This window comes from Mirounga angustirostris, unplaced genomic scaffold (genome assembly GCF_029215605.1).
Source record: "Mirounga angustirostris isolate CCGP_5_RB_7025 unplaced genomic scaffold, mMirAng1.0.hap1 SCAF_4, whole genome shotgun sequence".
Classification (NCBI taxonomy): Eukaryota; Metazoa; Chordata; class Mammalia; order Carnivora; family Phocidae; genus Mirounga; species Mirounga angustirostris.
In genome coordinates, this window is record NW_026991712.1 from 146,395,743 (window position 1) to 146,410,483 (window position 14,741).

The following is a 14,741-nucleotide window of genomic DNA, read 5'->3' on the forward strand; positions in this document are numbered from 1 at the left end:
AACATAGGCAAGTTTTTACGACTAGATATAGGGGAGGCAGTGTATCATCAATGGCCCTGTGACTCCTCGCCTGGGAGAGGGAGGGAATGGTGAGCATTCAGTCAGCGTCGGAAATAAGCTCGGAAGGGGATGGAGGACACCGGACATCAAGAGAGATGAACATGGTTGAGGTGCGTGAAGTGAGGAGCCGAGAGTGGCATCAGAGACGTGGGGGAAGCAGAGCAGGGGTGACGGTGACTGGAAGGGGAGAAGCTGAGGAAGATTGCTTTTCTGTTTTGCTTTTACCTTGGGGAAGCCTAGGTTGTCTTTGCAGGCTGACTAAAGAAAGATCAAAGGAAAAGGGATAATCCGTGGGGCCAAGTTCTCCTGCCCTAACAAGAAGCAGGCCTGCATTTCCTCGGGCGAGGAAGGAGGGAAGGCTGGAGGACAGTTGCAAGAATTCCTGTGGGAGGCCTTGCGGGGAAGAGGCTGGGCTGAGACCTTGAAGCAATAAAGGGAGTGGGGCTAAAAGAAGCCCCAAGCGTGTGGAAGGCCTCCTGCATGGAGCTTGATTCGTTTTCAGAATCACAGAGGTGTTCTCAGTGAAAACTCATTTCCGATTATTCACTTCCAATCACAGAGCTCTGGAATAAAGGCATTTTACTGCTGGCTTAGTTGTGTCAGTTAATCTGCATGCCAGGCACTGTTCTGAGCACTGAGAACAGAGCAGTGAACAGATTAGACAGAACTCCACATCCTTGTGATGCTTACTGTCTGGAGGGGAGACAAGCAATAAAGAAGTGAAAGTAAAAGCATATGCAAGCAGCTGTTAAGAACTGTAGAGAAAAATGAGACAAGAGGGAATGGACAGGGCTGTGATTTTCAGTAGGGTGATCAGGAAAAGTTTCACTGATGGGGTGACATTTTACAAAGACCTGAAGGAGATGAGAAAGGGAGACTTGGGGATCCCTGGGGGAAGCCATCCAGAGGAGCAGCCAGTGTGTGCCCCTGCATGAGACTGACCTGGTGCCTTCGGAGACCAGCAGGCCTGTCAGGTTGGGGTAGCAGGAGGGAGACAGTAGGGGGACATGAGGTTACGGACATACCAGACGTCAGGTTATGGGTCTTACGGGTTACAGGTTACTGCCAAGACTCTGCCTTTTCTTCTCTGTAGGAGAAGCCGTTGGAGGGTTTTGTGCAGAGGAGGAGTGCCGTGATCTGACTTAATATTTTAAAAGGATCACTCTGATTGATCTTTTTTTTTCTTTTTTCTTTTTTTTTTAAGATTTTATTTATTTATTTTTGACAGAGAGAGACACAGCGAGAGAGGGAACACAAGCAGGCGGAGTGGGAGAGGGAGAAGTAGGCTTCCCGCTGAGCAGGGAGCCCGATGTGGGGCTCAATCCCAGGACCCTGGAATCATGACCTGAGCTAAGGCAGACGCCTAACGACTGAGCCACCTAGGCACCCCATGATTGATCTTTTGAGAATAGATTTTGGGGGTGGAGAGTCAAGAGTGGGAGCAGGAAGAACAGTTAGGAAGCTTTTGTAATAAGAGAAATTGTAGTGAATGTGAAAATAAGCTTTATTGAATATACCAATTCTAGATATGTTTTTTAACTGATAGTTCTTCTAGAGATAAAATAGTGGTGAATCAGTGAACTCACACCAGTCAGCGAGAATGAGGACAATCCAGACACTCTAGCATTTTGGCTAAGCAAGGAATCTAACTCTAAATGGACCAAGAGTTGCAGGAATCATAGGAAATCATTGTGTTAGAAATATGTATGGTCTGTGTGTATGTAAGGCTCTTATAGAAATTTTAAGTAATTGATAACATTTACATAAGCAATTAAATTAGTTACAGAAAATTTCCTATGAAAGAAATAGAAGTCTTTATTTAATGTCCTGCCTTTTTCTTTTCTTTTAAGTTTGGTTGTAAATGTCATGCAGAGGGATTCCATCCCATCAGAAGTAGACTATGAAACAAGGCAGGGAGTTTATTCCATCTGTCTACAACTTGCCAGGTATGTAAATATATCATCTTAGTCTCACAAGGCAGTACTTCACTTTATTTCTCTTCCCAAATGCTATCATTTTGAATAGTATGAAATAACCTCAGATAAGTCTAGCTTTTTGTTTCCTTTGAAGATTTTTACTTGTGGGACAAACAATGCCCACATTATTAGATGAAGACCTCACCAAAGACGGCATAGAAGCACTTTCTTCTCGCCCATTCCGAAACGTCAGCCGGCAGACAAGCAGGCAGATGTCCTTATGTGGTACTCCAGAAAAGTCGTCTTACCGACAGCTGTCCGTGTCTGACAGGTCTTCCATTAGGGTCGAGGAAATCATCCCTGCTGCACGAGTTGCAATACAAGTAGGTGACTTGTGCATTCAAGAAATTAGAAGTCCCTGCTGTTACAGGGAAGGGCTGTGCAGACCTACAAGTTGTTGACACAAACGTAGCCTTCACGGAACCTACGGTGAGCCAGAGAGGGACCACCAGTGCAGAAATCACTGTCCTTCAAGGTGGGAAGTCTCAGGGATTATAGGAGAGCTACAAGGGCAGAACATTCGTAGGCCTTCAGGGGAAGTGGACTAATTGCCTTCCCCCAGAGCTGTCGTGAACGATTTTACGTAGGAGGTGGCATTTGCACTAGGCCTTAAAGCTAGATGAGATGACAGAGAAGCATGGAGAGTTGTTCCCTCAAGAGCGCAGGTGTGAGCAAAGCTAGAGAGACAGAACAGAGCCTGAAGGGAAGGCCACGGGGTTGTTCACGCAGCCCAAAGTGTACTGTGTGGGAGAGGAGAAACGGTAAAAACCAAACGAGTGACGGGTATCCTGACTCCTGAGCATGGAGATCAGGCTCTGGGTTACAGGTAGAGGACATACGGAAAGTCTCTGAACGGTACGGGAGCATAATAAAGGCTGTCCTTCTGGGTGATCGTGGAGGAGAAAGGGTCTCACAAAACTGAGACCAGTCAGGGGATGGAAGTCAGCAGCGGGAATGTGTTCCAAGTGCTGCCTTTTCTCATAACGTTCTTCCTGCCCTTGTTTAGACAATGGAAGTGAGTGACTTCACGTCTACGGTGGCTTGTTTCATGAGGTTGTCATGGGCTGCCGCTGCAGGACGACTTGACCTCGTTGGGAGCAGCCAGCCAATTAAAGAAAGTAATTCTCTGTTTCCTGCTGGAATCCGGAGCCGACTCAGCAGTTCAGGTACTGATTTAAAAGAATAAAGTCATTAAATCACCGGGCAAGAAATAAGCTGTGAGAGTTATCTATGCATAGGCTGTTTGGAGTCGCAAAAAGGAGGAAGCCTTTTCTCTTGCTTTTGAGCATGAGTAGAAACCCGTCAAGCTGTGCACTTGAGACCTGTTATGTTACTGTACGTAGGTCAGACCTTCAGAAAAAAAGCATTGATAAGCGCAGAGGAAGTGGGGAAACCAGATCAGCAGAGTTTTTAGCTTGCCGAGTGTTGTAAAAGTGCCATGAGGCCAAAAATTGTGGCCGTAATAAAAATTCATCTGGAATTCCTACCTGGAAAAGTCATTTTCTTGGTTTGGCCAGTTATTTTCTATAAGGTTTTTATAAATTGGTTTCCCTCTTCAATTTACGTGTGTATTTTTACCTCAGTAGAAAAAATTTTTAAAATGTATGACATTCGTACAGCGAAGTGTGGAAGTGTTACGTGTACAGGCTTTTGGGGATTTTTACGTACAGACGACCCCTCTAGGTCAGGATGAGGAATATTTCTAATATCCCAGGAAGACTCTCTCAGGCCCAGCAAACTGCACTGTTCTCACTTCTGTCACCTCAACTGAATTTCGCCTCCTGAGTACATTTCGAGTGCCTCCAAATGTGTTTTAAAGCAGTTGGGGTCAAATAAAGTGATTGTCTCTCGTTTCTTAGACCAGAATGTCTCCTTGCACTGTTTAATTTCACTTGAGGATTCTGGAGCACATTAAAAGGATGTTATGATACCGTGAGGGTCCTGTGGGGTCCGCAGTAACCTTCTGCTTGCCTGTTCCCAGGAAGCAATTGCAGCTCTGGGAGTGAAGGGGACCCGGCAGCCCTGCATGCGGGCATCTGCGTGCGACAACAGTCTGTGTCCACCAAAGACTCGCTGATTGCCGGGGAGGCCCTGTCTCTGCTTGTTACATGCCTGCAGCTGCGGAGCCAGCAACTGGGTAGGCAGGAGGCTTGTTTGCCCTTCATCTCTTTTAGGGAAATGCCAGGTTTCTATTGGGAATTATGTACGTTCCCTCGTAGAGAAGGTCGTGCTAATAGAAATGAAAAGGGGGAAAGCGGGCAGGTGGGCTCCGTAAGAATAGTGCTTAGAATGGCTAAATTCTAAACAAGTATTTATTGAGCACCTTCTGTATACAAGGTTCCCCAGTTAGGTATTAAACAGGAAGGATGTCTGTTCTCTAGGAGCTTACTCTCTAGTTGGGGAATGAAGACAACCCAAATTTACAGGTCATAAACTGCAGAATTAGAATTCTGTATCAATCCCTAAACTGATGATGACTCTAGCATTCAAAGTTACGAAACTTCAGACTTGTCCTCATTTGTGGGGTTTGGCAAACTGGGGCTGTTATTAATCACACGTTAACATTAGAACCCCCCCCAGGGCCCAGCCCTTGGTCACTGTCTCTTCTCTGTCTACACCCCTTCTCCCCGTGATCTCATCCACCATCACAGCCCCAGATTCCTCCTAGTGTCTGAATGTGAAACTACAGCCTAGACCACTGCCCTGACCCCTCCACTTGGCTCTCAGGTAGTCTTCCCAGGCTTGACGGGTCCACAGCCGAGCTCCTTAGCTGGACTGAATCACGCAGTTTTCTCAGCTTAAGTAATAGCGGTTTCATTCTTTCAGTTGCTCTGGCCAAAATCCTTGAGTCCTCCTTGATTCCTTTCTCACACCCCCTTCTGTCAGCACATTCTCCTTCCAACCATGTCAGATTCTGCCCTCTAGTACCACCACTGTTACCCGCCTCTGCTCTGGCATCATCCCTCGCTTGGATTATAGCAGGAGCGCCCTGACGGATCTCCCTGCTTCTATCCTTGCAATTTATTCTCCACACAGTAACCAGAGTGGACCTTCTGAAATGTCAGTCAGGTTGTAGCACTCCTCTGTTTAAAACCCGGCAGCAGCTTCTCAGTTGCCACTGAGTAAAAGCCAAATCTTTACTAAGGCCATACAGAGTCCACCCCTTTGACACCTCTGTGTCTTCACCTTCTCCTGCTCTCCCCCTCCCTCGCTATGCTTTGGCCTCCCTGGCTGTTCCCCAACACTCCAGGCACATTCCTGCCTCAGGGCCCTTGCACTGGCTGTTCCCTCTTCCTGGTATGTTCTTCCCCATCTTTCCCACATGGCCCTCTCTGCCTCATTTCATACAGGTGTGCTTAATCTCATCTCTTAGACATTCTCTGACCACAACCCTCCCATCTTCCCAGCACTACCTAAACCCCTTACCTTGTTTCTTCTCTATCACTTACTATCTTATAGCATAGTATATAGTTTATTTACTTACCATATTTATTGTCATCATCCCTCCCCACCTAGATTGTAAGCTCCATAAAGACAGAGACTTTTGTCCATTTTGTTCCCTACTGAATCTCTCACACCCAGATACTGCGTGTGTAGTAGGCCCTCAATAAATATTCATGCAGGAATGAAGTCTTAACAGTTCCCCTTCTAAAAATTGTACCAATGCATCGAAGCCCTGTTCTTCCCTGTTATCACTGATTCAGACCACCTGTTACATAAGATTGATGACCCTTACGTGTTATCACTGATTCAGACCACCTGTTACATAAGATTGATGACTGTTACGTGTTTCGTATAATATCCAAACTCATAAGATAAAGTAAATCTAGAAAAAGTTGGACATTTGTAGAACAGTAATGTAGTGTCCAAGATTATTTGCTTTGAGCAAGAATGCTTTTGAAGACATATGTAAGAAGTACGAGTCATTACAAAATGCTCTTGAACAGATGCCATACTCATAGTTTAATTTTCTTGTAATTGTTTAATTTTAGAGATATTTTCAAGTCAACTTCCCTTCAAGCTTTTTTTATCATTTGTACTTTGTTGTAGAGTATTGATAGTTTATCAAGGCAAGACATACTGTTCTTTTTTTTTTTTTTAAAGATTTTATTTATTTATTTGAGAGAGAGAGAATGAGAGACAGAGAGCACAAGAGGGAAGAGGGCAGAGGGTGAAGCAGACCCCCAGCTGAGCAGGGAGCCCGATGTGGGACTCGATCCCGGGACTCTAGGATCATGACCTGAGCCGAAGGCAGTCACTTAACCAACTGAGCCACCCAGGCGCCCAAGACATACTGTTCTATAACTGGTGTGTACAAGGCACTGTGCTAAAATGTGGAGGCACGGGGGTGACCAAGACATGGTCCTGCGCCTGGGCACCTTAGATTCTCGTGGGGGAAACTCAAAGATGTGGAGGCAGTTGTAGAAAGTACTAAATTCAATTTCAGGTAGAAAAAGAGATGAATTTCTGCTATAGTTAAGCTTAAGAAAGTATTCAGAATTTTTGAAAATTTTGAAAATGCGTTTCCTAACTTGGTCCCCCCCCCCGCCCCCAATTCTCCTTATTTTTATCATTAGCATCTTTCTATAACTTGCCCTGTGTTGCTGATTTTATCATTGATATTCTGCTTGGATCGCCAAGTGCTGAGGTAAGGATTCTTTACATTACATAAAACATCCCCTCGGTCCTCTTTGTCCACGGCCCTCTGCATACCTGTGACACTGCGTGCAGGACAGAAGGCATGGCGTCTAGTCCTCTTGGGAGTCCTACAAAGGGCTCTGAAAGCAAAGTGACCAAGTGACCATTTGGACGCTCTGCCCTCCTTTCTATTCCGTATTCCACCAAAAGTTCAGAGATTAGTGCTAAGACTACTTTGTGTTTGTTTACAACAAACAGAACGTTACAGCTGGTGTTGAGCACCTGCAGCTGACGTTCAGTGTCAACATGTTGGTGAAAGTCAAAAAAGACCAACTTTAAGTCATGAACTCCCACTAGATTTTATAATTCTGATTTTTCTTATATGACCTTGAAAATTAACTTTGAAATACTTGAAGAGTTTTTTATTTTCAGTTATATTAAATTATAAAACTTTTGAGTAGAATAGAATAATTTGAGGATCAGTTCTCCGACCACGCTTGTTTTTAATCAGCCCTAGTTTATTCAGTGTAAACGTTACCATTAGTGATTAAAACATTCACACCCTTATAGCATCCCTCAGAGTGTGGACTTCAGAGGAAAATTACTTTGTAAGCAGTCTCTAAGTGTTGGTTGATGTATGTCCTTCGCCACTAATGATGTAATTTCAGATTCGCCGTGCTGCCTGTGATCAGCTGTACACTCTTAGTCAGACAGATACTTCAGCTCACCCAGATGTACAGAAGCCAAACCAGTTTCTCCTAGGTGTGATTCTCACGGCTCAGCTACCTCTCTGGTCCCCAACTAGTATTATGAGAGGAGTCAATCAGAGGTACGGAATCAAGATTAAAGGTCACATTATACCAAAAGAGAATAATGATTTGCGTGCTGCTCCCCTGAAGTCCATGGTGCATTACTGAGATGACCGAAGAATTTCTCCTTTCCTCCTGTAACATCTGTGTCCTGAAAGAGGGTTTTCCAGTTCTTATATCCCCATTAAGGACAGGAGGGTTAGAGGAAACACTACCAGGCTTCCTTACCCTTGAATCACTTCGAACTCCCACCTCCACCTGACCTGGTCCACCACCCCCAAGAGAAAGAGGAGCTCACCTGGGTGGTGAAAGACTGAAATTAATGGGAGCCCCATCACTTTATGAGGATCATACTGTTCATGTCCTTGCATTTGTCACTCTCTCAGATCAGCATACTTTCTGACTCATATCTAGATATAGCTGGGGTGTCCTTCTAGCTTTCTCCCTTGGTTTTACACGTCTCTGGGCATGGAGGGAAGCTGTGGGCCAGGCTGATGGAATGGCTTGGGTAAGTTCATTCTGCCCACCCTGCTGTATCCCTGTGGGCTAGCCTGTATGCAAGGCTGCCCCGGTTAGGTCCAGGATGGGAGGGAGGAGATCCCACACCGACCTCCACTTTCTCCAACTTAGCTTTACCAGGGAACCCTTGGCCAAAGGGCTTATAAGGTACCACCAAGATGTGTGAAATCAGTATCTACTTTCCTTGTGTGTATGCTTTACAAATTAGAGCTCTGAAAGGGAAGAAATGTTAGAGCTACTCCAACCCCCTACGTTTGGATAAGTATCCAAACCCCTAAGTTTGTATCCAAACTTGGTCTGTTTAAGCATATGTAAGCATTTAAGCATAAGTTCAGGGGCATTAAGTATATTCTCATTATTGTGCAACCATGTCCACCATCCACCTCCAGGACTTTCTCATCATCCTAAACTGAAACTCTGGATCCATTAAGTTGTGAAATAAAAGATAAATTCAACTCCATAAAAATTAAAATACTCTGTGTGGAAAAAGAATACCATAAAGTCAAAAGTCAGTTCACAAACTGGCCGAATAGATTTGTAACATAAGACAGACAAGAAACTCATTTTGATAATATATATAAGAAGCTGTTAGAAATCACTAACAAATGACCCAACAACCAAATTGAAAAATGGGCAAAGAACATGAAGAGACAGGTCAAAAATAAATGTAGGTGGTTTTTTAATTTTTAGATTTGCTAGAATTTCTTTTCTACTGCAGCAAAATGTACATAAAATCTATCATTTTACTCATTTTTAGGTGTAGAGACCAGTGACATTAAGTACATACCCAATACACATTGTTGGGCGACTGTCCCCACTACCCATTTCCAGAATTTTTTCATCTCAGACTGAAACCCTGTACCCACTAAACAGTAGCTCCCCATTCCTTCTCCATCCCCCCATTCTGCTCTTTCCAGGTTCATCCATGTCGTGTTTTTCATTTCTAATTAAGACGGAGAAATACTTCCTTTTCTGTTCTTTCTTTAGTTGCCTGTGCTCTTGGCTTCATATCTTAAGAAATCATTGCCAAATCCAATGTCATGAAGTTTTCCCCCTATATTTTCTTCTAAGGTTTTTATAGTTTTCACTCTTAGATTTATGTGTTTGATCCATTCGAGTTAAGTTTTATGTGTGCCTCACGGAAGTAAGGGTCCAGCATCATTCTTTTCCATGTGGGTAATCCAGTTGTCCCAGCACCTTTTTCACCTTTGAAGGGTTTTGACAGCTCTGACGAAAAATCTTTTGCTTGCTTGCTGATTGATTGATTGATTGATTGGCTCTTCATTCTGTTCCATCGATCTGTGTGTCTTCACACCAGCACCACACGGCTTTGTTGCTCTAGTTGTGGTATTTTAGGATTCTTTCAGCGTTGTTTGTCCTTCTCACTACACAAGTCTTGAGTCTTTTGCTTCCTTCATTAAGTGGATGCCCAAGTACTTTACTCTTATTGATGCTATTGTAAATGGAATTGTTTTCTTACTTTTTCATATTGTTTTTAAGTGTATGGGAGCAAAACTGATTTTCGTGTGTCAGTTTTGTATCTTGCAACTTTGCTGTATTTGCTGATGAGTTCTAAATTATTTTGTGTGGACTCTGGGGTTTTCCATATACAGGATCACGTCATCTGCACAGAGATAATTGTACTTTTGTGTGAGCATTTTTTAAGAAGTAAGATATTGCACTTAATACTTTTTGTAAGACTCAAATTATCTAATATAACTAAATGTTAAGAGTTTGATTTGATATTAAATTTCTCGAAACTCAGGAAAGAAAGCATTGGATGAGTTTTTAACATTCTCAAAGAATCTCTTGGATGTAGAACATTTAACTTCACATAAAATTAAATCTTTAGTTAATGTGTTTTTGTAATTTGAAAATTGTTCCATACTAGTAATGACAATACTGGCATTACTGTGGTCTGACTCTTTGCCATATAGCATGCTAAATCCGTTGCATATATTTATCATTTAATCCTCACAAAGGACAAATGAGTTTGACAGTTTAATTATCTCCTTAACAATCATAATTCTTGGTTCATTATCCTTTTTCTTTTTTCATTATCTGTTCTTCTTATTAGTATATTCTTGAGCCTTTTATGGATGTGCATGTGTATGCATGTGTGTTTATTTCTAACACTCTTAACAAGCATTTTAGAAATTAGAAACCAAAGAAATTGGCCCTAGACACCCAATTGTAAGTGGTGGAACCAGGAATAAAACCAAAGTCGCTTGACTTTAAAGCTTGTGCTCTTCACTACTATAATTGCAGAAAAGCTTCACTGATCATCCTAGGTAAAAGAATTTACCTTTCTCTTCTCTTACTCCACTTTATTTTTCTTCTTAGTATCACCAGTTAACACATGTATTTTTTTAATTTGTTGTCTGTCTCTTTTGTCAGCTGTTCCTCTAGAATAGTTCCAAGCATATAGTAGGTGCTTAGTGAATATCGGTTGATATTTGAATGAATGAGTGTAATCTAGTGCATGATGTATGCAGTCAGCCTGTACATCATTACAAAATGGGAGATTTAGTAAGTTTCCTCTCTTTACGCTATTACTTCTATAGTGTATCTGTATTAGCAGAATCATTAGTGTGCTTGTTGCTAAGATACTGTGAAGGTGAATTAATATAAATTAAGTAGTTCTTTTATGCTTAGGAAAATTCCATTGTTCAACTGTTTTATGAACCTGTTCTTACAAGGAAAATGTTTTTTATTTTAAAATCAGCCTTTTTTAATACTTGAAATCTTATCTTTTTTTTTTTTCTTATCTGTTTTTTAGACTGTTATCTCAGTGTATGGAGTATTTTGATCTAAGGTGCCAATTATTAGATGATCTGACGAGTAAGTAAATGTCTAACTTTGATTCGTGTGGGGGGAGGGGAGAGGGAAGAGTAGAAAAGAAAGCCAAATGGACATTTCTAAATCTGATTTAATGTATCTTCGATATAAATGAGATTATAATTACTATTTGAAATTGAATTTTATTTTCTTGAAAATTGCACATAAACCCATATACCAGTTCTCCCTTCTCCTAGCATATACCCAACCATTAATGTGTTGAGAAGATTTGTTGATTTTAAAAATTGTCAAAGGCACATTTTAATACACTGATACAGAACTATTAGGAAGAATCTTTCTCTCTAGTATAGTGAATTCTGACCATTTTAAAGGTCAATCATTGAAGGAAAGAGGGACTCACTGTTGAGTTATGTTGATAATAACAGAAGTCAGTTAATTATTCAGTGTTAGGTGACTGAAATATTGTTAGAAATTTTAGTGTTAGAGCATTTAGATTTTGATCATCTGTACTTACTCATATATAATGCAAAGGTATGTTGGGATACTCTGTGTAAATTTTAGTTGTTCACATCAAGAGCTTGTTAGTTTATTCCCCACTCTCTACGTAAAAAGATTCGCTTCAGCTTCCAGGAAATATCCATGAAGTAAATAAAAATCAGGATGGACAAAGTATTCATTGGAAATACTGATTGGAAAAGAATGTCAAGGCCAGGAGGTCAAACAGAAATACCTTGCCTGTATGCGGGCTGTAAAGCTCCACACAGTCAGAATTTGGTCGGGAGGTTGCTGGCAGACAGAGGTAAACAGGAAACAGCGTATGTTGGCTGTTTCCAATACCCTAGAAGAAAACTGAATGATTTCTCAAAAGAAACAGATCTTTTTGCGTGCACGTTTTTCAGCCAGGCTTCTGGTGAAGGCTGGGCAGTAGCCAGCAAGGTTTGCTCTCTGGCTTGGACTTGGAGAGCGTGCTCTGCTTTGCTGCTCGAGGACTGGAACCATGAGTTGGCTGACACATACAACTTCAGAAGTCATGAACGAGCTTTTCATGTAGGCCTTCCCTGTGTCACTGAATAACGAGGGATCCAGGGTCCCTTGTTGGGATGTTGAGCGCAGGGTGGGGCTGTCTTGAGACAAGCAGTATTTGCCATTTGGAGAGTATTTTGTCTATGCCAGTACCTATGCTAGGCTTCATACCCTGCACCCTGCAGCGTAGGTGTTAGCCGACGACCCACAGTGCCCAGTGCTGGTCCCACTCCAACTGACCCTGAGGTATCCCTGTTCACCTCATCCTGTGGGACCTTACTGCTCATGGCTGTAGTGCCGTGGAAGGAGAGCACGGTCACTCTTCCTCTCCTCCCCAGTCTCATCTTCGGGGCAGAATCTTGCTTTACTCCTTGTTTAGAGGAAAGCAAGAGAACTTACTACAGCAGAGCAGAGTGATTCTCCGGGGTTTGGCACACTGTCTGGAAACACTGTGCTGTGGACCTCCTCCTCCTTTGCAGGATTCTCTTGGCCTAGGTGACATTGCGGGAGCCTTGGCTCTCCTCGTACCTTCGTCCTTGCCTCTTCTAGGACACCTGCTGATACCCCCTCCCCGACCAGGAGCTTCTTCGGAACAAGATTGTCCCCTCCCTGACCTGCACAGAGGGGCCCTCACTACACGTTTGGTTTAGGACAGAGAGTGGGTGGGGAAGAAGTGAGTGCGCATGTGCTGTCACAGTCCTTGGGGCAGCAGCTCAGGCCCCCTGTTTGTTAGTGACCGCTTTCTCAGATCGGCGAAACGGAAAGTTGGGACTGGACTTTGCCTACTGTAATTCAGGATTTGGACTCCATGGAAGGAAGTCCTTCTTTCTTCGAAATGGATTTCTTTTTTCCTTCTTAGCTTCAGAAATGGAGCAGTTAAGAATCAGCCCAGCAACTATGCTCGAAGATGAGATTACTTGGCTGGATAACTTTGAACCTAATCGCACCGCTGAATGTGAGACCAGTGAAGCAGACAACATCTTATTGGCAGGACACTTACGGCTCATTAAGACCCTTCTTTCACTCTGCGGGGCAGAAAAGGAAATGCTTGGTAATTATTGCTTCATCTTACCACATGATAGATTACCTCACTTCTTAGTTATTGCCATGGTATTGTGTGTAATTAGGAAAATAGGATAGTTGCTCAGTTTTCCATAGAAAATTGACCCTTCAGGTAATACGAGATTATCTGGAATTTTAGTGGCTGACAAACTCAAGGTTTGTTTTACCTGCATCATTAAACCATGTAGACAGTTTTATAGCATTCAAAACGGATCACGTAACTTCTTAACATCAAGTAAAAATTCCAAGTAGCGTTTTCTCCTTTTGCTGTTTTGTACTATATAAAATATCTGTTGTATGTCTCACTTCTTGTAAGGGTAATTCTCATCTAGGAGGCAGCCCCCAACCACCATCCCCTGCATAGTGGGGTACATATGAGTGTCCTGAGGTACACATAGAATTTGTAAGGGCATATTCAGTATTATAAATTATATTCAGAAAATAAATCAAACATTAATTACCACCTTTATCACACAAACTAAGCTCTATAAAAATCTTCTTGGCTACTGGGGATACATAGAAAAGAGTGATTCTAAACCAGGGTGAAAAGGGCACATCATTTTACCCAAAGAAGGTGAGATTTTAGAAGTTTCAGAAACCCTTCTGTGTCCCCACCCCACCCCCCAACCCCCACCGACCACTGCGCCCAGAGTAAGAAGAAACTATTCACTCAGACCGTTCTGCCTTGCGGTGTTCTTGGCATTTGTGTTTCTAAAGTGAAAGCATGGCTTCTTTCACTCCGCTGTCAGCTCATAGAGGAAGGTACCCTTGCTTGTCTCTCTTTGTTCCCTGTCCCCTGACCCTCCCACCCATCCCCACCCCTCTGCCCCACAGAGCTTTGCCGTGTGTTACATAAGCGCTCACAAAATAAGCATCAAATTAAATTGAATGCCCTGCCATCGGGTGGCCTTGGGTGCTTCTGCTGCTCTGATATGAACGTACAAAAACAGGATCTTTGAATTAAAATGTGTTCCTCCTCAACCTGAATATTATGCTCTATTCCAGGTTCATCACTCATTAAACCATTGTTAGATGACTTCCTTTTCCGAGCTTCTAGAATTATTTTAAATAGTCATTCTCCAGCTGGCAGTGCCGCCATCAGTCAACAGGACTTTCATCCAAAGTATGGAAAATGCACGTTGTGTTCAGTTTTGGTAAAAATTCTAATTCGGAACTTTAGTCCAGAAAGATTTTCTTAACTTGGAGTTTGTCGTCCATCTCGTGAGTGTGTTTAGTTATATTATCCACTATATAAAGAAATGCATGTAAAGGGGCTTAGGATAAAGCCTGCCTGGCACATAGTAAGTGCTGAGCAAGTATGTTGGAATCATTCTTATCATCAAATTGGAAGAATCAGTAATAAATTATGTGGTTAACTTGGTAGCAAATTCCAAGAGAAACTGAGGTGGTAAGAATTACATCCAAGGTAAAAGTAAATAGGCTCAGAATCTCAAGAATTTCTTCTAGGAGGAAAGGGTAGGTGCTTTAGTGCATGAACTGTGTGATTTGCTGTATATCACCTGTGTCCTGATAATTAAAACTGCTAGTTACTTATTATGGTGGTAATTTTAGAGTCAAATATTGTATTCATTTTTATGGGTAGAAATTTGAAAGATCTTTTTATAATGTTGACCCTACTTGGGTGCTCCTGGAGATAGAGGAGGCTGCTTCATGCTGCCATCTTTACTTGCTCTGAATCCACCTTACTTTGTTCTTAGGAAAACCAGAGTTAATTGAATAATCTCAAAGGAACTGGGGTTTGGTATTTAACCAGTGAAAAACATTCCCATATAATTTTAGTGGTTATTGGAATGGGCAAGGCATAATAAGCAGTATTTCATGGAATCTTAAGCTG

The 14,741-nt window shown here is 42.4% G+C and overlaps 1 protein-coding gene across 4 annotated transcripts in view; it reads left to right on the top strand.

Moving 5' to 3' along the window:
• The window catches only part of USP24 (ubiquitin specific peptidase 24), a 134,430-nt gene that overhangs the window by 79,285 nt on the left and 40,404 nt on the right, over nucleotides 1-14,741 (top strand). For all 4 annotated transcript variants that reach the window (XM_064589068.1, XM_064589067.1, XM_045897608.3 and 1 more), the window contains exons 33-41: nucleotides 1,911-2,006; nucleotides 2,131-2,359; nucleotides 3,043-3,202; nucleotides 4,018-4,173; nucleotides 6,614-6,684; nucleotides 7,343-7,503; nucleotides 10,782-10,843; nucleotides 12,684-12,875; nucleotides 13,892-14,009. In XM_064589068.1, the coding sequence (XP_064445138.1) occupies nucleotides 1,911-2,006; nucleotides 2,131-2,359; nucleotides 3,043-3,202; nucleotides 4,018-4,173; nucleotides 6,614-6,684; nucleotides 7,343-7,503; nucleotides 10,782-10,843; nucleotides 12,684-12,875; nucleotides 13,892-14,009 (1,245 nt within the window). The remainder of the gene's footprint in view (nucleotides 1-1,910; nucleotides 2,007-2,130; nucleotides 2,360-3,042; nucleotides 3,203-4,017; nucleotides 4,174-6,613; nucleotides 6,685-7,342; nucleotides 7,504-10,781; nucleotides 10,844-12,683; nucleotides 12,876-13,891; nucleotides 14,010-14,741) is intronic.